Source organism: Macaca nemestrina, chromosome 20 (genome assembly GCF_043159975.1).
Source record: "Macaca nemestrina isolate mMacNem1 chromosome 20, mMacNem.hap1, whole genome shotgun sequence".
Taxonomy (NCBI): domain Eukaryota; kingdom Metazoa; phylum Chordata; class Mammalia; order Primates; family Cercopithecidae; genus Macaca; species Macaca nemestrina.
The window spans coordinates 61,612,473-61,634,927 of record NC_092144.1 but is presented as its reverse complement, the minus strand read 5'-3'; the positions used below and the strand labels follow the sequence as shown (position 1 = coordinate 61,634,927).

Below are 22,455 nucleotides of genomic sequence, written 5' to 3'. Positions count from 1 at the left end.
CACACACACACACACACACACACACACACCCCCCATTGGTTCTGTTTCTCTGGAGAACCCTGGCTAATACACTCAGCAAAAGTCAAGTTTTTCTTTTCAATTTGAAAGTAGGTACTGTTTATTAACTGATCACGTTAGTAAAATAATCATGGTAGACACCCTAGTTCATTCTTGTAAGAAGCCTGTTGATCTGGTCCTCCTTGTTGCCAGCATCTCCACCTTCTACAAAATGGGTTGCCTCTTTCCTCATTCTACCCTGTGGAGAGGATAATTTGAATGGCCACAGGAAGTTATTTCTTCTTCAAGTCATTTTCCAGCCATACAGGTCCTAAGAATCAGATCCTCATATAGCAGATGATGCTATCTTTACATATTTATCAAGCAATTGAAGTGTTATCTGTCAAAGCAATTTGCTTCTTATTGATTTTGTCATAACCACGCTTGTAGATTAGTTCATTTACTGACTTCAGGTTTGGGTACCCCCATGTGATATGGGGTTTTGCAATCCTCAGCCTGTTAATTGACGATTTGTTGAGCTTCACAAAGGTTCCATTAGAGAGCTGACGAAGGCAAAGAAGCTGCAACACCTTTCGGACCTTTGGGCTCCCACCATTGACACCTCTGATCCTGATGACAAAGGCCAATTTGGGTTCTGCAGGTGCATAGAAGTTGCCAGCTTTTCTTGCCTTCCTTGCATTCAAATTTCAGTTCTGTCCATCTGCCTATATTCCTTGTGATAGTGCTTCGCTTTTTGCTAGAAAAGCTTCCTTCCTGTCTTTTGAAGCATCTTTTGGGCAAACTTCCTTCTCAGGCCTTGATCTTCAGCTCTGTGAAATTCCTTCACTTTTTCTTAAGGGTTTCCGGCACAGCAGGAACCTCCTCCTCCTCCTCCTCCTTTCTTCTTTCTTCCTCCTCTTCTTCTTCCTCTCCTCCTCCTCCTCCTCCTCCTCCTCCTCCTCCTCCTCCTCCTCCTCCTCCTCCTCCTCCTCCTCCTCCTCCTTCTTCTTCTTCTTCTTCTTCTTCTTCTTCTTCTTCTTCTTCTTCTTCTTCTTCTTCTTCTTCTTCTTTCTTCTTCTTCTTTCTTCCTGTCTTTGCCACCCTCCATGGTACCAGCTGGACAAGAAAAAAGTGAAGTTCTTATGAGAGCCCCCAAATTTCTTCGTGATCAGACCCAGGACACCTCCCAGACCTACCCTCCTACCATCTTCCCCACGGATCACCCCTCCATGCTGGCATATGGCTATTTTCCAAGCACACCACGTGTGTTCCTACCTTGGGACTTTTAAATGTCCCGTTCCCTTGGAATGGATACCAGTGGACTAATTCCCACACACTCTTCGCATCTTTACTCAAATGTCATCTCTTCCAAGTGGCCCCCCAAGCCATGTTGTAAAAAATTTTATCATCATGCCTGTAATCCCAGTACTTTGGGAGGCCAAGTGGTGGCAGATCACCTGAGGTCGGGAGTTCGAGACCAGCCTGACCAACATGAGAAACCCCATCTCTACTAAAAATACAAAATTAGCCAGGTATGGTAGCGCATGCCAGTAATCCCAGCTACTTGAGAGGCTGAGGCAGGAGAATCACTTGAACCCGGGAGGCAGAGGTTGCAGTGAGCTGAGATCACGCCATTGCACTCCAGCCTGGGTAACAAGAGCGAAACTCCATCTCAGAGAAAAAAAAAAAATCAATCCTCACTGATTCCTCTTTTGTGTTCCTGTTTTTATTTTTTCTTAAAACATATCATTCTTTAGCAGACTGTGTATTTTAATTTCATATTAAATGTTTGTCTTCCCACTAGGATTTATTATTATTTTTATTATTTTTTCTTTTTTTCCTGCTCTTCGTGGAGCAGGGGTACCCATAGGCCGTGTGCTCAGAGGAGCCTCCACTGGGATTTTTTACTTACCTTCTCATCCCAAGGGTTTATCCTTTGCTGTATCTCCAGCTCCTAAAACAGGGGGCCTGGTGCACCATAGGTACCCATGAAGCATCAGTTGGATGAGGGAATTCTCAGGGCCAGGCACTGTCCTAAGCACTTTACACATGCGACCTCACTAAATCCCCACACAGCAATTCTATTGTGGTCTGCATTTTTCAGCTGAGCAAACTGAGGTACAGAGAGGGTAGGCAACTTTTGTAAAGTTCAACAGCCGGTAGGTGAGGGGTCTGGGTTCACACTTGGTATTCCATGTCCTCAACTTCCACATTTCCAATGCCCAGCTCTCAAGCCTCACCTGGCTGTCAACACCAGGGCTGGAGTCTGACGCTGCCTGGGACAAGGACAATGATGAGATCAGGGACCCAAATCCAAGGGGTGGTGGGGACCACATCTCTCTTGACTGCTAAGGACCTGGTCATGTCCACCTGATGTGTTTGTCCCTGAGAACTCGCCTTCCCTCTGGAAAGAGGAAAGTCTTCCCCACCTGAAACCTCCAGCCCGTGCTTCCCTCACCACAGCTCCTGTCATGTCATAAAGAATTTATTCTCCCATCTCGCTGAGGGTCCAGAGGCCCTGACTCCCAGGGAGGCGGCCAGGTGGTGTTCTCCTTCCTGTGTAGACAAAGGTGCATAAGGAAAGTGCTGCAGCTGTGGGACCTGGTGACCTCAGGAGTCTAGATTTACAAGTCTGGACAAGCCCCTCGGGGGGCGTCAGTATCTTCACCTGCGGCGTCCAGTGGGGGTGGGAGCAGGATGGCCTCCCAGCCCCGGCCTCACCCCGACAGCACGTGATGCCCAAGTTCTCCTTCTGTCTACAGCCACAGTTCTCACTCACCCTCCGGCTTCCTGTCGGGGCTTCCTCAGCCCCACCCCACATTTGGAGCATTTCCTTCCCTGACAGAGGGACCTGGGACCAGGCTGGGGCCCTGGCGGATGGAGACATGCTGGCCCTGCTGCTGCTGCCCCTGCTGTGGGGGGGTGAGTGAGCTGAGGGAGGAGGGACAGGTACGGGGGTGAGAAGGTGGGGCTGGAACTGCAGCTGAGCCTCTGTGCCCCCCCAGGGTCCCTGCAGGAGAAGCCAGGGTACGAGCTGCAAGTGCAGAAGTCGGTGACGGTGCAGGAGGGTCTGTGCGTCCTCGTGCCCTGCTCCTTCTCTTACCCCTGGAATTCCTGGTACTCCCCTCCCCCACTCTACGTCTACTGGTTTCCGAACGGGGAGAGCCCATACTATGGTGAGCCTGTGGCCACAAATGACCCAGGCAGAAGAGTGAAGCCAGAGACCGAGGGCCGATTCCGCCTCCTTGGGGACGTCTGGAAGAAGAACTGCTCCTTGAGCATCGGAGATGCCAGAATGGGGGACACGGGAAGCTATTATTTCCGCGTGGAGAGAGGAAGAGATGTAAAACATACCTACCTTCAGAATAAGCTGAACTTGGAGGTGACAGGTATGGCGGGGGCCCTTGGAGAGGACCCTGGGACGTGGAGACCCCCGTGTGAGAACAGGGACACGACTTGGACAGGGGAGGTTGGAGGAGGTGTAGGACTTGGGGCAGGTCGGGGCCTGAGGCCTGGCCACTCTCGGGGTCACACCGTACGTCTTCAAGCCCCTGGGGCCCAGGTATCTCCCTGTCTCCTCCTCAGCCCTGACAGAGAAACCCGACGTCCACTTTCTGGAGCCTCTGGAGTCCGGCCGCCTCACAAGGCTGAGCTGCAGCCTTCCAGGATCCTGTGAAGCGGGACGACCTCTCACATTCTCCTGGACGGGGGATGCCCTCAGTCCCCTGGACCCCAAAACCACCGGCTCCTCGGAGCTCACCCTCACCCCGAGGCCCGAGGACCATGGCACCAACCTCACCTGTCATGTGAAACGCCAAGGAGCTCAGGTGACCACGGAGAGAACTGTCCAGCTCAATGTCTCCTGTGAGTGGTGCTGGGGACACAGCTGGGTCCCCAAGGGCAGTGGGAGTAAGGGGTGTGTGTGTGTGTGTGTGTGTGTGTGTGTGTGTGTATGTGTGTAGAAGAGAGAGAGAGAGAAAGAAAGAGAATGATAACCAGGGAAAATTCGTGTGTGGTGCAGGAAGGACAGCCATCCCCACCTGGTGAGTTTCTGTGGGCCCTCCTTGGGTACCTCCCAGGCCCACGCCCCTCCCACTTGTCACCTCTGAAGCTGGGGCTGTGTCTTTCTATCCCAGATGCTCCCCAGAACCTCGCCATCAGCATCTTCTTCAGAAATGGCACAGGCACAGGTAGGAAAGATCCTCTTCCCTCTGGGGCTGTGATGGGAGCCTTCTATCAGCTCAGGTTTCAGCACTGGGAGAGGAGAGCCTCCCTCACCCCTAAGACCCTGGGTCTGGGTCCCTCCTGCTCCCAGCCCCCCCTAATCCCGGTCACTAAGATCTTGCACGAACAAACCTAGTATTGCTTTTGGCTTCTCCCTTTTCTCTGCTCCCTGTTTCAAATTTATTTTTTCATTGTGAGAAAATTCACATAGCACAGAATTTGTCATCTCAGCCATTTTAAAGAGTATAGTTCAGCAGTGTTACATGTGTTCACATTGTTGCGAAACCAAACTGCAGAGCTCCTTTTATCTTGCAAAACTGAAACTTTGTACTCACTAAACAGTGACTTTCCACTTCCCCCTCCTGCCACCAGACAGTCACCATTCCACTTTTCTGTCTCGATGAGTTTGAGTACTCAGGACACGCTGTTCCCTTTTCTTGAATTTCTGCCTGCCCCCATGTCCTCTGATGCATGCCCTGCTTCATCTCTATCTGATCACCCTTTTCGGGAGCCTTCGACTTTCCCACCTCCCATAGCTTTGTCCCAGAATCCTGTTCTTCCCCTCCACATTCCTGAGTGATCCCATCTCTCCTTGACCCTGTCCTGATGCCTCCCACAACTTTATATCCAGCCCTTTCTCTGAGGCACAGATCTGCACATTTAGCCACCTCCCTCGGATGCTTCTCAGCTCCTCCTTCCCTGTTGATCCCAGGGCTGTTCTGAACATCGCTCTAGACAGCACCCTTTCTCATCAGCTGCTCCGTGAGTCCACAAGTCTTGACACGTTTACTTCACCAATTATCACTTCCCTCTTCATCCCCTTGGTTCCAGGCCCAGCTCAAGTCTCGTGCTCAACCCTGGCCCATTGTCCCAGCCTCCTCCCAACCTCCCTGCCTCCCATCCCACTTCCCTCCAGTCCCGGACCTACTTGGCTCCAGCAGGATCTTTCTAGATCCAGTGCTTACTCTGTTTCCCTTGCTCATAGCCGCCTACTGCTTTCCAGGATAAAGCCCAAGGCCCTCAACCTGGCACCCAAGGCTCCAAAAGATCTAAGCCTGCTTCCTCTACCTCCATTATTGTGTCTTGGGAGGTCTGGGTCCTCCCTGCCAGGTTGCAGATATAGGAGCCTCTTTCCTCGTCTTCTTCTCTCAGTTCTTGGCACATCTGCCCCTGAGCTGCCCATCCACTTCTCCTTAACGTGAGAACTCCTCCTCATCCATCTTTTCTCAGCTCAGCGACCTTCTTTCTGATAGCCTGACCTGATCACCAAGTCCTCACCCCTTCATGCATGACTAGTCCATTCTCAGCACTCACCACAGTCTTAACTTTCTTCTTACAGCTCAGTGGGAGGAGTGAGGGAGACTTGGGCCTCCCAGCTCCCCTCACCTGGCTGTGCATCTCTTTCCCAGCCCTGCGGATCCTGAGCAATGGCATGTCAGTGCCCATCGTGGAGGGCCAGTCCCTGTTCCTGACCTGCACAGTTGACAGCAACCCCCCTGCCTCACTGAGCTGGTTCCGGGATGGAAAAGCCCTGAATCCCTCCCAGACCTCAGTGTCTGGGATCCTGGAGCTGCCCAACATAGGGGCTAGAGAGGGAGGGGAATTCACCTGCCGGGTTCAGCACCCGCTGGGCTCCCAGCACCTGTCCTTCATCCTTTCTGTGCAGAGTGAGTTGCAGGACAGGTGCTGAGGGTGGACAGCCTGGTGAGGTATTCAGGTTGGTGGGAGGGACTGAGGCCTGGGAACAGCACTTTACCTTCTTCTCCTTTCCCCCAGGAAGCTCCTCTTCCTGCATATGTGTAACCGAGAAACAGGAGGGCTCCTGGCCCCTCGTCCTCACCCTGATCAGGGGGGCTCTCATGGGGACTGGCTTCCTCCTCACCTACGGCCTCACCTGGATCTACTATACCAGGTGAGCAGGCCTGCCTGTCTCCAGGAAGCTCCTGAGTTCCAGGTGGGGCTGAGCTGTGCTGCCCCACCTGGAATCAGAACTGAAGTGGCTGGTGCTGATCTGAGGCCCGTGTTGGCTCTGCAGGTGTGGAGGCCCCCAGGGGAGTAGGGATGAGAGGCCAGGCTGAGCGCCTCCTGCTCAAGACAGAACCGAGGTGTGGACACGCAGCCCTGTGGGACAGATGCAGGACATGGCTGTCAGCTTTTCTGGAGGCTGACATCCCACTGACTACCCCGCTTTTCCTTTCTGCCCCATACCCCATCTACTTATCCCCCTCTGCTTGTGAGTTTTGCCCTACCACACCTGCATCCCTATCTGCACCCCATCCCCTCCCCAACCCCCGTTCTCTTCCCTCTCCATCCTCCATCTCCAGCCCTGTGAAGGGAACGTACTTTCGGTCTTATACCCCCAATACTCAAAACTAACCTTTTTTATTTTTATTTTTAGACAGAGTCTCGCTCTGTTGCCCAGGCTGTGTGCAATGACACAACCTCCGTTCACTGCAACCTCCACATCTGGGGTTCAAGCAATTCTCCTGCCTCAGCCTCCCTAGTAGCTGGGATTACAGGTACCTGCCACCACACCCAGTTTTTTTTTTTTTTGAGATGGAGTCTTGCTCTGTCGCCCAGGCTGGAGTGCAGTGGCGCGATCTCGGCTCACTGCAAGTTCTGCCTCCTGGGTTCACGCCATTCTCCTGCCTCAGCCTCCCCAGTAGCTGGGAATACAGGCGCCCACCACCACACCTGGCTAATTTTTTATATTTTTAGTAGAGATGGGGTTTCACCATATTAGCCAGGATGGTCTCAATCTCCTGACCTTGTGATCCACCCGCTTTGGCCTCCCAAAGTGCTGGGATTACAGGCGTGAGCCACCGTGCCCGACCAATTTTTTTTTTTTTGTATGTTAGTGGAGATGGGGTTTTACCATGTTGGCCAGGCTGGTCTCGAACTCCTGACCTCAAGCAATCCACTGCGTTGGCCTTCCAAAGTGCTGGGATTACAGGCAGGAGCCACTGTGCCTGGCTGCCAAAAGTTACCTTCTTAACACTTGAATTTCTGGTCTCCTCAACTTCCTTATCCATATAGGCACAGACAGGCAGCATTTGTTTTCCAGTTAAAACTCTACCTCACTGTGATTATTATACAATACAATTATTATAAAATAAGTAAAACTTTTATGAAACAATACAACGTAATCGATTTTACTCTTTAATGCCTCTGTGAGAGTTTGTAGACAAAAATTATGTCTTTTTTTTTTTTTTTTTTTTTTTGAGACAGAGTTTCTGTCTTGTTGCTCAGGCTGGAGTGCAATGGCAAAATCTCAGCTCACTGCAACCTCCGCCTCCCTGGTTCAAGTGATTCTCCTTCTGTCTATATCCATCTATATTGTCAGGTTCTGTGCATCATATAGCTGGAATCAAACATTATATATGCTTTAGGGTCTGCTTTCATTCTCAGTATGGTTTTCCTGGTTTATCCATGTTGTTACACATATCATCAACAGCTCATTTTTGGTTTTGGTGGGTTTTTTTGCTTTGAATATCGTGCAGTCAGCCTTCTGTATCCACTAGTTCTGCATTTTCCCTTTAATCATCACTTTTGCTGCACCACAAAAATTTTGTTATGTTGTATTTTTATATTAGTTCAAAATATTTCCTTCTTTCCCCTGAGATTTTTTTTAATCCATGGATTGTTTAGAAGTGTGTTGTTTAATTTCTAAGTGATTACAGATTTTACTGGTTTTTTATTTTTAAACACATTGTTACTAATTTCTTTTTTAGTTCCATTTTAATAAATACACATGCTTGATATGATTTTTTTTTTAATTTTTAAGTTCAGGGGGTACAAGTACAGGTTTGTTACATAGGTAAAGTGTCATAGGAGTTTTTTGTACAGATTATTGCATCACCCAGATATTAAGCCTAGTACCCATTAGTCATTTTCCGGATCCTCTCCCTCCTCCCACCTTCCACCCTTTGAAAGGCCCCAGTGTGTGTTGTTCACCTCTATGTATCCATGTGTTCTCGTCATTTAGCTCCCACTTATAAATGAGAACATATGGTATTTGGTTTTCTGTTCCTGTGTTAGTTTGCTGAGGATAATGGTCTCCAGCTCCACCCATGTCCCTGCAAAGGACATAATCTCATTCCTTTTTATGGCTGCATAGTATTCCACCATGTATATGTACCACATTTTCTCTATCCAATCTACCATTGATAGGTGTTTAGGTTGATTCCATGCCATTGCTATTGTTAATAGTGCTGCAATGAACATATGTGTATATGAGTCTTTGTAACAGAATGATTTATATTCCTTTGAGTATATACCCAGTAATGGGAATGCTGAGTCGAATGGTATTTCTGTGTTTAGGTCTTTGAGGAATCGCCACACTGTCTTCCACAATGGCTGAACTAATTTTCACTTTCACCCACGGTGAGAGTCTTTTACATTGGTTAAGTTTGTCTTGTGACACTGGTCTATCTTGGTGAATGCTCCCTGTGTGCTTGGAAAGAATGTGTATTGCCCTGTTATGGGACGAATGTTAAATGGCAATTAGACATAGTTGCTTGATGGTGTTCACTTTTATATCCAGTAACTTTTTTGTCTACTAGCTCGGTCTATTACTGAGAGAGGAATGTTGGAGTCTCTGATCATAATGTTGGATTTTTCAGTTTCTCCTTTCAGTTTAATCAGTTTTGCATCATGTATTTTGAAACTCTGTCGTTAGGTGCATACATATTAAGAATTCTTATGTCTTCTTAAAGAATCAACTTAAAAAAAATTTTTTTTTTTTTGAGACGGAGTTTCACTTTTGTTGCCCAGGCTGGAGTGCAATGGCGCGATCTCGGCTCACTGCAAACTCCGCCTCCCAGGTACAAGCGATTCTCCTGTCTCAGCCTCCCAAGTAGCTCGGATTACAGGCATGGACCACCACGCGTGGCTAATTTTTTTGTACTTAGTAGAGACGAGGTTTCACCATGTTAGTCAGGCTGGTCATGAACTCCTCACTTCAGGTGACCCACCTGCCTCAGCCTCCCAAAGTGCTGAGATTACAGGCATGAGCCACCATGGTTGACTGAATCAACTGTTTTACATTATGTAACATCACTTTTTGTTCTTCGTAATTTTCTTTGCTCTTAAGTGTATTTTGTCTGCTATTAACACGGCCATTCCAGTTTTCTTTTGACTAGTGTTTGCATAGTATGCATTTTCACATCCTTTAAGTCCTAACTTCACCTCATTATATTTGAGGTGAACATTTTTGAAAGCATATATATGGGTCACACTTTTAATTTTAACTCATTTTGACAATCTCTAAATTTTTTAGAGTATTTGCATTTAATGTTATTATTGATATGCTTGAATTTAGGTGTACCATTTTTTTACTACTATTTTTCTTTTTTATTATTTATTTAATTTATTTATTTCTACCATTTTCCTGCCCTGTTTTGGGATTATTCAAACATATTTTAGTATTCTGTTTCAATTTATTTACTGTGATTTCTTTGTTTCTGAGACAAGGTTTTGCTCTGTAGCTCAGGTTGGCGTGCATAGCTCACTGTAACCTTGAATTCTTGGGCTCAAGTGAACCCTCCGCCTTAGTATCCCAAAGTGCTGGGGATTACAGGCATGAGCCACTGTAACTGGCCATATCGACTGTGGTTTTTTTAACAGCTCTATTGAGATATAATTTGCATACCATAAAAGTCACTTTTTTTTTTTTTTGAGATGGAGTCACGCTCTGTCGCCAGGTTGGAGTGCAGTGGCGTGATCTTGGCTCACTGCAACCTCCACCTCCCAGGTTCAAGTGATTCTCCTGCCTCAGCCTCCTGAGTAGCTGGGATTACAGGTGAGGGCCACCACACCTGGCTAATTTTTGTATTTTTTAGTAGAGACAGGGTTTCACCATGTTGGTCAGGCTGTTCTCTAACGAACTCCTGACCTCGTGATCCACCCACCTCAGCCTCCCAAAGTACTGGGATTACAGGCATGAACCACTGTGCCCGGTCTTCTCCTCTTAATTTTTATTTGCCTTTTATTACTTTCTTTTATAGTTGCCTAGTTATTAAAATATGCATCCTTGACATATTGCAATCTTTCTTGCATCAGTATTTTTATCTCTTGAATAATACGAACAACTATATCTTCAGATACACATACCATTCCTCCCACCATTTTTGTTATTATCCTATATTTTACACCTATAAATGTTATCAACTTCATAGAACATTATAGTTTGATTTCAACAATGACAACTGTTAAAAATTACCTACATAGTTATGATTCGCTCATGAAATTCAGGACTTCTATCAAAAATTATTTCTTTTTAGACTGAAGAACTTACTTTTGTTTATACTGCAAGTCTACTGGAGTTCAACTGTGTTAGGTTTTTTTTTTTAACATGAAATATTATTTTAATTTAATTTTTGAAGAATTCTTTGTCTGGGTATGGAAATCTGGATGATAGGTTAAAGATATCACTCTATTGTCTTCTGATTTACAGTTTCTTTTGTTATATCATCTTCATCATTATTGTCACTTCGTTGAAAGTAACCAGTTGTATATTTCACATATCTGATTATTTTTAATAGTTTCTTACTATCATTTGACAATAAGTTCTTACTATTGAGTGGAATGGGGGGCAGAGAATGGGGGTGAGGAATGCAAGTGGAGATTGAGTTGGAGCTGCTGGTGGTCTCTGTCTCTCCTGTAGAAGAGGTGTAGATTCTTTCATGGAATAGGAGGGTCTGTGTGACCTCGTACTCCATGCCATCTCCTACACCTGGAATTCCAAGACTGACTGCAATTAAGCTAATGGTCTGGGACAAACCTCTAATAAACGTGAGCAGCTAATTCAATCTTTTTTTTCTAGTGGTTATAAATGACTCCAGATCCAAATATACAAAATAAAGTCCAAGTTGATTCTAACTTCTTAGAGACCCTCAAATCAACAGTTCCCTGAGAACTAGAATCTCTCAGGTTGTTGAAGTAGGTGGAACTGAGAGGTATTTGGAGTTCTCATATGAGATGTACCTTGGGACGTAAAAGCCTTGCTGTGAGACTGACAGGTACAAGTCTTCTCAAGGAGACAGCAAGAAGATGGGGACTGGAGGAGGCCTCAAAGCCCAGCTTCAAGAGGACCCTCTGCTATTCATGCTATGGAGAGTAACCAGCCAGAAACTGTGGTGAGAACATGACCCTCAATTTCTCTTGAATGACACCTATCCTCTCCACCTGGGGGCCTGAGATGCCCTGTACTTTGATGCTCACCTTCACTTTGGTTCTCCAGGAGATCAGAAACAGCCTAACTGTTCAGGTGCCATTTCCTGGAGCTGAGGCAACCGCAGAGAGAACCACCCTGTTGAGCATGGCCTGTGAGTCACTGTCGTCGCAGGACTTCCAAGCCCTGGGAGAGGAAAAACCTGTTGGCTGGGGAACGGACATGTCACTAAGCAGCAGAGTCCTCGGTTTTCAGCTTAGGTCAGGGCAGCAGGAAAAGGCCAGAAGGATCTGGTTAAGTTCATTTAGACTAGAACATCCTGGAGCTGCCCCATGCTGGAAGCACATCCCCTGCTCTCAGGGCAGGGTAAATGTTAGGAGCTGGTTGCAGATCACCTGGGTCCTAGGTGGGCTTTGAGTAGTGTGGGTGGAGATTTGATCTTGGCACCAATTCCTCCCTGTCCCTCCCCTACTTCCACATCTTTACTCTGTCTCTGAGGGGGCAGCAGGAGGGCTCCTGACCTTGGGTACTAACTTTGCTGGGGTGAGAAATCTCTTTGGGAGTCATCTTTCTTCTAATCTATAGCCTTCCGTTGTTCTACACCAGCTGGCATAGCTCTTTCATTCCTAGGGAGTCCAGACCCTCCCCTACAACCACAGCTCTGTGTTCACTGCAGATGCTGAGACTTTCCAAGATGGGAAGAGCTTTGGAGGCCAGGATAAACTCCTGTCTTCCTCAGGACACAGGGAGTCAACTGGGGATGTTACCAAGAGGATTTCCCAGCCTCACTGACTCACTGCCCCAAATGCCTTCAGGCTCAGATTTCTTTACCATCCCGATCCACTGCTTGTCCTGCCACTTCTCACATCCTGGGCCTCCAATCCCCTCTCCCAGGACTCAGACAATAAATATCTTCTTTGCTCTGAGATTCTGTCTATGAATCTGGCTCCAGAAGGAAGAGAAGCTAGGGACCTCTAGTGTTGCACAGGAATGACCCTTAACCCAGAACCAGTTCCTTCCTCTCCCACAGACAGCCTACTTGCCAAGAGGATCAGATATCAGGTCTGATGAGCAGCATCCTCATTGCACATGAATATCTTCAATTTATTAGATGGTGATGGGAACAATTTTTGTCTTTCAGTGTTCCACTCTTTACCAGCACCTGACATCTTCAGACATCTAAAAGTTTTCCAATTTGGAGAGTGTGTAATAGTATTTTACTAGTGTTTTGAACTTAAGTTTACCCACTTACTAATGAGACTGAGTACTTCTTCATCCATTTTGTTGGGGCTGGATATTACTTTTATGAGGGATTGCTTTAAATCTTTGGTTTCTTTCATGTCTCTACCAAATTTAGGATGTTTTGGACATTTTATTCAAATATTTTTGTCTGTTCCATTCTGTCTTTCCTCTTCCTTCAGGACTCCAATTACAAATAGTTAGACGTATTGTATTGTCTCACATGTCCCTGAATCTCTGTTTCCTATTAGTTTTAATATTTTTTCTCTTTTTTTTCAGGTTGAATAATTTTCATTGATCTATCTTCACATTCACTAGATCTTTCTTCAGTTATCCATTTCCTTTAAAATTTGAGATACTGTATTGCAGTTTTCAGTTTCAAAATTTTCATTCGCTCTTTTAAAACAAATATGTTCTATATCACCACTTAGATTTCCTATGTCTTTATTCGTTATGACTATGTTTTCCTTTATCTCCTTGAGCATAGTTATAGTAGCTGCTTTAAAGTCCTGGTCTGTTGTTTCTATCACTTGGTCATCTCAGCATTGGCCTCTGTGTATTGTCTTTCACTTTTCCCCTTTTCTGTGTGTTGTTACATTCAGGTAGGTCCTATGTTCCCGTGTTTTCATATGTTGAGTAGCTTTGGATTGGATCCTAAATGTTCTTAAGGTTACATTGTGGAGACTCTGCAACAAGTTACATTACTTTAAAGAGTATTTTTTAAAGCAGGCAAATAATTTGGTTCAAGTCAAATTGCAGACTATTCCTTGCCTGTGATGGGTGACAGCTCAAGTCTCATAGCAATTCTGTCATCTTTACCTGCAGTGCTTGTGGTATGCCCTACACATACATGGTTCTTAGGTCAGTCAGAGACATGGGAGCATTTATACTCAGAAGCGGGAGTTCCTTTCCCCTAGCTCTCTCCTTTCCAGAATTCTCACCTCATGTTTCAGTGTTCCTAATTGCCCTGGCTTCATCCCTTGTTTCTCAGTCCAGAAAGATGGAAGTTCTATTAGAATTTTAGCAGCCCATTTCTGCATTGTAGCTCTGGCCTAACATTGGAATAGAGCTATTTATTCCTTGTTGGTCCCCGTCCCCAAATTTTGACTCCCATCCAGAATCTATTTTCTTTTATACCATTTTCCAAGTAGATTTTTTTTTCCCCATTCAAAGCTTATAACTTGTAAGGATTGTTTTTTGTTCGTTTTGTTTTGTTGTGGTGGGTTCACTCTGCTAGGAGCTTACTCCTTCATAATAAAAACACTACTCCTTCTCTTTCGTTTTGAAGGATAATTTTCCAAAATGTAGAATTCTAGCTTTGCCTTTTTCTTTTAACCTTTTGGAGATGTCATTCCACTTTGGAGGGCGGTGAGTTTCTCATGACAATTCAGTCATCAGTTTCTTATTGTGGTTCCATCTAAGATAATATCTGCCTGTGTCTTGCTGCTTTTATAATTTCTTCATTCTTTTTCATGAATTTAAATTTTATACACCTCAGGTATTTTTCTTTTAAGTTCTCTAAGTGCACGAAGCAAAGAGAGTGCAATATTTACTTGTTTTCTATATGCTTTCACTCTTGATATACTCTATTTATGCTACAATAGAAATGTGTGTCTTCCCAAAATTTATATGTTGAAATCTTTTTTTTTTTTTTTTTTTTTTTTTTTTTTGAGACGGAGTCTTGCTCTGTCGCCCAGGCTGGAGTGCAGTGGCGCGATCTCCGCTCACTGCAAGCTCCGACCCCCCGGGTTCACGCCATTCTCCTGCTTCAGCCTCCCGAGTAGCTGGGACTACAGGCGCCCGCCACCTCGCCCGGCTAGTTTTTTTGTATTTTTTAGTAGAGACGGGGTTTCACCGTGTTAGCCAGGATGGTCTCGATCTCCTGGCCTCGTGATTCGCCCGCCTCGGCCTCCCAAAGTGCTGGGATTACAGGCTTGAGCCACCGCGCCCGGCCATATGTTGAAATCTTAAACCTCAAGATGATGGTATTAAGGGAGGTTGGGGCCTTTTGGGAAGTGATTGACCCATAAAGGTGCCATCCTCATGAATGGGACTAGTGTCCTCATAAAAGAAATAGAAGGAAGTGTGTTTTCCTCTTCTGCCATGTGAGGATACCACAAAAAGATACTATATGGGAAGCAGAGAATTCTCTCCAGACACTGAATCCACTGGCACCTTGATCTTGGACTTCCCAGCCTCTGGAACTATGAAAAATAAATTTCTGTTGTTTATAAATCACCCAGCCTAAGGTATTTTGTTATAGCAGCCCAAATGGACTAAAACAATTTATCTTTTCCATCCTATGTCTTCCGCCTCTTTATTGTTTGGGTAACTTTGTTGGAAGAGACAGCTTGGACCACTACAGTACAAAATAGAAAGTGTGGCAAAGTAAAAGAGGCAGTTCCTGTTCATCTCCAGTTAATCACTGTCATAAGGAGAGTGCCAGATCTCCCAATTTTGAAAGGTAAGTTGAGTAAGTTCATATTATTTTAATACTTCTCAATATTGAAATATTGAAAATAAATTGATAATTTCCAACGCATAAAGACTTATACAATTCTATAAACAGTAATAATTACAGGAATGCAAATCAAAACCATTAGAAGATACCACTTCTACACATTAGAATGACCACTATTAAAAAACAAAACAAAACCAGATAATAACAAATATTGGTGGAGAGTTGGAGAAATTGAAACCCTTGTGCATTGCTGGTGGGATGTAAAATGGTGCAGTCACTATGGAAGATGTTATGAAAATTCCTCAAAAAACAAAGCATATAATTGCTATGTAATTCAGCAATTCCACAATTCCACTTCTGAGTAGACACCCCCAAGAATTGAAAGCAGGGGGTCTGATATTTGTACACCAAGGTTCACAGCAGCATTATTGATAATAGCCAAAACATGGAAGCAACATAAATGTTTATCAGTGGATACATGGATAAATGAAACGTAGCATGTGTCAAATAAAATCTTATTCAGCTTTAGAACAGAATGCAGTTCTAACAAACGTTTTAACATGGATGACTTTGAAGACATTATGCTAGGTGAAATAAACCAGACAGAAAAGGACAAATGTCATATGAGTCTACTTATATGAGATACCTAGAGTAGTCAAATGCATAGATACAGAAAGTAGAATGACACTTGCCAAGGGCTGGGGTGAGGAGGAAATAGAGAGTCAGTGTTTAATGAGTACACAGATTCAGTTTGGAAAGATGAAAAAGTTCTGGAGATGGATGGTTGTGATAGTTGTACAACAAGATGGATATATTCAATGCCACTGAACCATACACTTAAAAATGGTTAAAATATTAAAATTTGTGTTATGCATTATTTTACCAAAATAAAACATTTTTTGGTCAATGCTTTCAGTCAAACATAATAGAAATGCAAGCTAAATATATCTATCCAATGGATGCCCAATCAAAAGTAAAGACTTCATAGCTACCAGAGTGTTCTCTCAGTCCACACCTCTCCTAATTGGAGTCCTTGATAATTGCCTCCACATAATTCCTGCCTCACTTTATCATACCATCAACTCAGTCTCAGGTTGTAACTTTGTTCTCAGCTCCTCCTCTCCTGCTTTGAATGTGTTAAAATTGTACTGTACCAGGCTGATATCGTCCAAGAGTTTAAGAGAAGATTTAAGTTTTGATGGTACGAACCAGTAGTTCCCAAATCTTGCATCCTGTTCAGGTTTTAAGATCCCCAGAAAGTAACTGGATCTCTCATGCTTAACAATCACAGAAAATCCAAAGCTGCCAACTTAACCACAATATGTGGGAGAGTTCCTGAGGGTAATGGGTGATTGACATATGCAAGCTGGTATCCCTTCCCCAAACATGAGAACAAAGATTTCTTTCCTGCCTTTCCCAGCACTTTGTACACATATATTTTGGGTAGCACTTTTCATTCAAGGTTTGGGAGCAGCAGAAAGGAATGGCCCTTCAGGATAAGAAGTAGGTTAAATTGGATGCTAGACATCGTGTTGCAGAAATTCACCATTCATCCCCACCACAGAAAGTCTTTCACTGGATTTTGTGTCCTATCACCATGTTGTTGAGTCCAAGAGGTCATCCCCCAAATCCTCATCTCATTGCCACTGAATCCAGAACTTTAAAAAATGCTTTCTCTATCCTCCATAAGGGGGAGCCTTAATGTTCATGTTCCTTTTTTTATCCAGCACCATTTTAACTTCCTCTTCACCTCATCCTTCAAAAGTGTATACATCCAAAATTACCACTAGTAATTTTGTCGTCTGAATTTCACCTCAGTAAAAATACTATCACCAGTTTGATTTGAAAACAAAGTAGTGATAAACTATATACACACTCCTGTCTCAAGGCAAATTCCGTAGCCCTTCTTGAATGGGAAAATGCTTATTTCTTTACCCCAATTCCTTTTTTCCTTCTTTCACCCAATTCTGTATTTTGTGTTACTTTACTTTTATTAGGATGGGCATTGTGCCCCTGAGGTGGGCCAGCCTGGCCTCCTCCTTGCCCTTAGGGCCCAGCTTTCCTGGTAGAGTTTGTGGGGAAATTTCCTTTTCTGCCCTTCTGTCTATATCTTGTGGCTTCTGGTTGCAATTTCCTCTTCCCTCACCCCAACAGCACAGAGGATGGGGGTTGGGGGAATGAAGCTGTCCCTGGGCAAGATCTGGAATCTCCAGCTTGAGAGATGCCTCTAGTGTGGAGTGGGACAAATGCCAGAGAGGACCACGTGGGGTTTGGGGCTGGCACTGCAGGTATCTCCGTCTCTCACCCAAGGAAACAAGTGACCTAATGTTCTGTACGTTCTTCTACACCTGGAATCCTGGAATCCTAAAACTCACTGTAGCCAGGCACGTGGTAACTGTGCTTTAGTGATCACAAAGCAGAGGGCGAAAATAAAAAATATTAATTCCCAAGATCAATGTCACCTCCTCAGTTGCTCCCAGGACAATAGCTTTTCTCTGAGAACTGGGGGATTCCAGATGGGAGTTATTGGGAGATATATCTTAAGAGGATGTGGTATAACAGATACCTTTTACCTAAGGAGTCACTGTGAGAGTGACAGGGGCACAAATTCTCCAAGAGTGAGCAACAAGAGGTGGAGACCAGGGTGAGGCCACACCCTGGAGTTAGGATGAAATCTCTTGTTACTCATCACTCAGAAGGGACCCTGGAGCCCAACGGAGAGGAACCACCCATTACCTTCTCTCAAAAAGGTGCTGCCTTCCCCTCTCAGGGACCTGAGACCCATCACTGCTACCTCACTCCTTGTCTCAGTGGTCACCTTTACTTCTGGCCTTCAGGTGCTCTGCAGGTGCCCTTCAGTTTTCCCCTTTGGAAGCTAGAGAAGCATGGAGAGAACCAGCCTCCTTAGCATGGCTTGTGGGAGCTGGGGTAGGATGTCAGGGTCCTGGGGAGACAAGACCTTTGGATGTGCAGGTCCTGTGGAGGCAAGACCTCAGAGAGGTAGAGCTCAGGGTCTGGGCCAGGGGTCAAGTTTTCAATCTTTCTTTTTATAAATAGTGTTATTGGCCGGGCATAGTGGCTCACATCTGTAATCCTAGCAATTTGGGAGGCTGAGGTGGGCAGATCACGAGGTCAGGAGATCAAGATCATCCTGACCAACATGGTGAAACCCCATCTCTACTACAAATTCAAAAATTAGCTGGGTGTAGTGGCGCGTACTTGTAATCCCAGCTACTCGGGAGGCTGAGGCAGGAGAATCGCTTGAACCCAGGAGGCGGAGGTTGCAGTGAGCCGAAATCGCGCCACTGCACTCCAGCCTGGGTGACAGAGCAAGACTCCATCTCAAAAATAATAAATAAGTAAATAAATAAATGATAAAAATAAATATATAGCATTATTTATGTTTTGCTCAGAAATCCTTTCCTACCTCAAGTTCATAGTGATTTCCTGCTATATTATTTTCTAACAGCCCTATTGTTTTCTCTGTCATATTTAGGTCTTCAAGCTACCTGTACTTGACTTTTATGCATGAGCTGGGGGTCAAATTTCATTGCAAACTTATTGCAAACTTGATTGCATTACGTTTTGCCCACGCATTTTTTGAAAAGTTGGCCAGGCACAGTGGCTCGTGCCTGTAATCCCAACACTTTGGGAGGTCAAGGTGGGAGGACTGCTTGAGCCCAGAGGTTCGAGACCAGCCTGGGCAACATAGTGAGACCTTGTCTCTACAAAAAATTAAAAAATTAGCCAAGAGTGGTGGTGCATTCCTGTAGTCCCAGCTACTCAGGAGGCTGAGATGGGAGGATTGCCTGAACCCAGAGAAATTCAGACTGTGGTGAGCTCTGATCACACCATTGTACTCCTTCCTGCATGACAGAGACAATGTCTCAAAAAAACAAAAATCAAATAAATAAAAACCAAAATAAATAAAAAGAAAAATTTATCATTTGCCACTTCCTCTATCACACATGATGTTTCCTGTGGTCGAGGTCTATTTCCAGGTACTCAGTTTTGTTCTACTTAGTCAATACATAATGGTCTTTTTTTTTTTTTATTTTTTCAGACAAGGTCTCACTCTGTCACTCTGTCACCTTGGATGGAGTGCAGTGGTGCAATCTTGGCTCACTGCAACCTCCACCTCCTGGGCTCAAGCGATCCTCCTGCCTCAGCCTCCCAAGTAGCTGAGACTACAGGCATGAGCCACCATGCCCAGCTAATTTTTGTGTGTTTTGTACAGATGGGGTGTCACCATGATGCCCAGGCTGCTCTTGAATTCCTGGACACAAGTAATCCTCCTGCCTCGGTCTCCCATAGTGCTGGTATTACAAGTGTGAACCATTGAAACGGGCCTATTTTCTCAAACTTTTTAAAATTTGAGACAGTCTCACTCTGTCACCCTGGGTGGAATGCAGTGGCACAATCTCAGCTCACTGCAACCTCCACCTCCTGGGTTCAAGCAATTCTTGTGCCTCAGCCTCCCAAGCAGCTGAAATTACAGGCGCATGCCACAATGCCCAGCTAATTTTTGTTATTTTTTAGAAAAGGAAACAGGGTTTCACCATGTTGGTCAGGCTGCTCTCAAACTCCTGACCTTAAGTGATCCATCTGCCTCAGCCTCCTAAAATGCTGAGATTACAGACGTGAGCCACTGTGCCCAGCCTGAAATGGTCATATTTTCTATAATGTTGTAATACATCTTTTTATCTTGCAAAACCATTCATTGTTCTTCATGGTTGTCTTGATCATACTCGAACAATTCTACTTCAGTGTAAATTTTACAATAGAGTTATCAAGTTGCACAAAAATCACCTGGGAGATTGTATGACATATTCCTTTGACGCTGTAGATTGTTGGGTAAAATTGACATTTGTACAGTATTTGAGAAGAATATTGTTCTCAAACTCATCAACATGGCCTCTTTTTCAATTTATTTACCCTTTTTTTTTTTTTTTTTTTTTTTGAGAAGGAGTCTCGCTCTGTCGCCCAAGCTGGAGTGCAATAGTGCAATCTTGACTCACTGCAACCTCCGTCTCCCAGGTTCAAGTGATTCTCCTACCTTGGCCTCTCGAGTAGCCAGGACTACAGGCGCGCTTGCCACCACGCCCAGCTAATTTTTGTATTTTTAGTAGAGACGGGGTTTCACCAGGTTGGCCAGGCTGGTCTCGAACTCCTGACCTCAGGTGATTCACATGCCTCGGCCTCCCAAAGTGTTGGCATTACAGGCGTGAGCCACTGTGCCCAGCCTATTTACATCTTTAATGTTCTTCAATACAGAAGAAATTTTTGTTTTTTGTTTTTGTTTTTGTTTTTGTTTTTGAGACGGAGTCTCGCTCTGTTGCCCAGGCTGGAGTGCAGTGGCCGGATCTCAGCTCACTGCAAGCTCCGCCTCCTGGGTTCACGCCATTCTCCTGCCTCAGCCTCCCGGGTAGCTGGGACTACAGGCGCCCGCCACCTCGCCCGGCTAGTTTTTTGTATTTTTTTTAGTAGAGACGGGGTTTCACCGTGTTAGCCAGGATGGTCTCGATCTCCTGACCTCGTGATCCGCCCGTCTCGGCCTCCCAAAGTGCTGGGATTACAGGCTTGAGCCACCGCGCCCAGCCCAGAAGAAATTTTTATAATTATTATAACATAATTTTTGAAGATTTTGTCAAAGGCATCTTTTATAAAATTCCACTTTTGTTTATTACTCTGATGTGGAAAGACAACTGATTTTGTAATTTGATTAATCTCTGGCAGTCTTGTAAATATTTTATTAAGGCTTCAAATGTATCTGTATCTATTTTTGGATTTTTCTATATACGCAATCATGTCATTGATAAAGACCTTTGTTAAAATTTCATTGTAATTGCTGTACTTTTTACTTATTTTTATTGCTTTCTTATGCTAGGACCTGAAGCTACTTCATTAGGTGTATGATGTTTGCTGAAGACACTTTTATCTTGTTTGGGAAATTCTTTAAAGAGAATTTCTAGTTGGCTATGAATTATATCATAAAGGGATTTGAAATCACCCAATGCTCATTCATTCATCTCTTGAGATTTAATTAGTTAAGGGCTGATGTGAAAACAGAAACCATACTATGTATTTTAGCAGAGGGAATTTAATATAAAGATTTTAATATAAAGATAAAAATGCCATGTTCCTACATAATCGAGTCTTTATCTTTAGATCCTACTAGCCGGTATGATGAATTACTTTCACAGTTCAAATGAGAAATAAGGTTCAGAATTTGCAATAAGAAAAAGAAAAAAGAAAAAATTATTCTGACACCTGTTAACATTGGCTATTCAGGATGACTGAGACAAGTATCAAGACTAGTGCAGGCCAGGCACGGTGGCTTATACCTGTAATCCCAGCACTTTGGGAGGCAAACTGGGCAGATTACCTGAGGTCAGGCATTCAAGACCAGCCTGACCAACATGGTGAAACCCCCATCTTTACTAAAAATACAAAATAAGCAGGGCATGGTGGCACGCGCCTGTACTCCCAGCTACTCAGGAAGCTGAGAGAGAAGAATTACTTGTACCTGGGAAGGGGAGGTTGCAGTGAGCCAAGGTTGCACCACTGTACTCCAGCCTGGACAACACAGTGAGACCCTGTCAAAAAAAAAAACCAAACAGAAATCAATTAAAAAAAAGACTAGTGCAATAATGTAGAGAGATCAGGTTCAACTCGGAATACAGCAAAGACAAGGGGGTTTTATAGCCAAGAAACACGGTGCAGCAGGTGAGGGAGGCTGGGTGTGTATGTCAGTGGATGGAAAACTACTAAGAGGAGATGCTGAAGATACCGGGATTCTTTCTAAACTGACTTAACAGGATTCTTGCTGAAAGCAGGCCAGCATGATCAGAGAGCAAGAGTGAGGGCTAGGGAATTTGATCAGATAGTGAAGGTGATCAGATATCAAGAGTCTTGCAAAACTGACTTAGCAGGATTCTTGCTACAGTTGGACAAGGCAGTCCCAAGGACAAAAGTATGGTTAAGAAGAGAGTCTTTGTGACTCTTTAGGAAAAAAATACAAAAATACAAAATTTGGCACACATGGGATGATTTTTGGACTGAGAAAACACATCAAATCACAAAATCTAAAATGCCAAAATATGAGACAACTCAGAAAAATGGCATACTATTTTTATTAATAGTATAGTCTACCTGTCTGCTATACCTGCATACTTTTTTCCTGTATTTTTGAGTGATTTCTTTGATTGCCTTCATAATGGAGATTTTTTTTTTTTTTTTTTTTTGAGACAGAGTCTTGCTCGGTCACCCAGGCTGGAGTGCTGTGCCGTGATCTTGGCTCACTTCAACCTCTGCCTCCTGGGTTCAAGTGATTCTCCTGCCTCAGCCTCTGGAGTAGCTGGGA

At 44.6% G+C, this 22,455-nt stretch overlaps 1 protein-coding gene and 2 long non-coding RNA genes across 15 annotated transcripts; 1 reads left to right on the top strand and 2 right to left on the bottom strand.

The window, feature by feature from the left end:
- Positions 1–1,046: 1,046 nt before the first annotated feature.
- Positions 1,047–2,903, bottom strand: LOC139360443 (uncharacterized). The gene is made up of 3 exons (XR_011617843.1): positions 2,777–2,903; positions 1,910–2,553; positions 1,047–1,113 (listed from the first exon to the last, which is right to left on the bottom strand). It is a non-coding gene; the product is annotated as an uncharacterized lncRNA (long non-coding RNA).
- LOC105497332 (sialic acid binding Ig like lectin 14) lies at positions 2,596–22,442 on the top strand. 12 transcript variants are annotated; one of them, XM_071087628.1, is made up of 10 exons: positions 2,596–2,919; positions 3,003–3,386; positions 3,583–3,861; positions 4,134–4,187; positions 5,631–5,888; positions 5,998–6,133; positions 11,258–11,357; positions 11,462–11,546; positions 14,982–15,095; positions 22,340–22,442. In XM_071087628.1, exons 1-10 carry the CDS (start codon positions 2,733–2,735, stop codon positions 22,381–22,383), a joined length of 1,641 nt encoding a protein of 546 aa, XP_070943729.1. In that variant the 5' UTR covers positions 2,596–2,732; the 3' UTR covers positions 22,384–22,442. The 12 variants fall into 12 exon arrangements, 11 of the variants coding, with proteins under 11 accessions (XP_070943729.1, XP_070943728.1, XP_070943727.1 ...); XM_071087627.1 differs by lacking the exon at positions 22,340–22,442 and adding an exon at positions 20,059–20,314; XR_011617841.1 differs by lacking the exons at positions 11,462–11,546; positions 14,982–15,095; positions 22,340–22,442 and adding an exon at positions 6,257–11,013 and having other exon boundaries at positions 11,258–11,340.
- LOC139360444 (uncharacterized) lies at positions 3,536–5,880 on the bottom strand. Of its 2 annotated transcripts, none has more exons than XR_011617845.1 (3): positions 5,830–5,880; positions 3,797–4,214; positions 3,536–3,667 (listed from the first exon to the last, which is right to left on the bottom strand). It is a non-coding gene; the product is annotated as an uncharacterized lncRNA (long non-coding RNA). The 2 variants fall into 2 exon arrangements; XR_011617844.1 differs by lacking the exon at positions 5,830–5,880 and adding an exon at positions 4,354–4,447.
- Positions 22,443–22,455: the final 13 nt, after the last annotated feature.

Coding starts and splice junctions, on each gene's coding strand:
- LOC105497332 (XM_071087626.1), top strand. CDS start 2,733: ATGCCCAAGTTCTCCTTCTGTCTACAGCCACAGTTCTCACTCACCCTC. Junction 4,188..5,630: donor CAGAAATGGCACAGGCACAG/GTAGGAAAGATC, acceptor TCTCTTTCCCAG/CCCTGCGGATCCTGAGCAAT. Junction 11,358..11,461: donor GTAACCAGCCAGAAACTGTG/GTGAGAACATGA, acceptor TTGGTTCTCCAG/GAGATCAGAAACAGCCTAAC.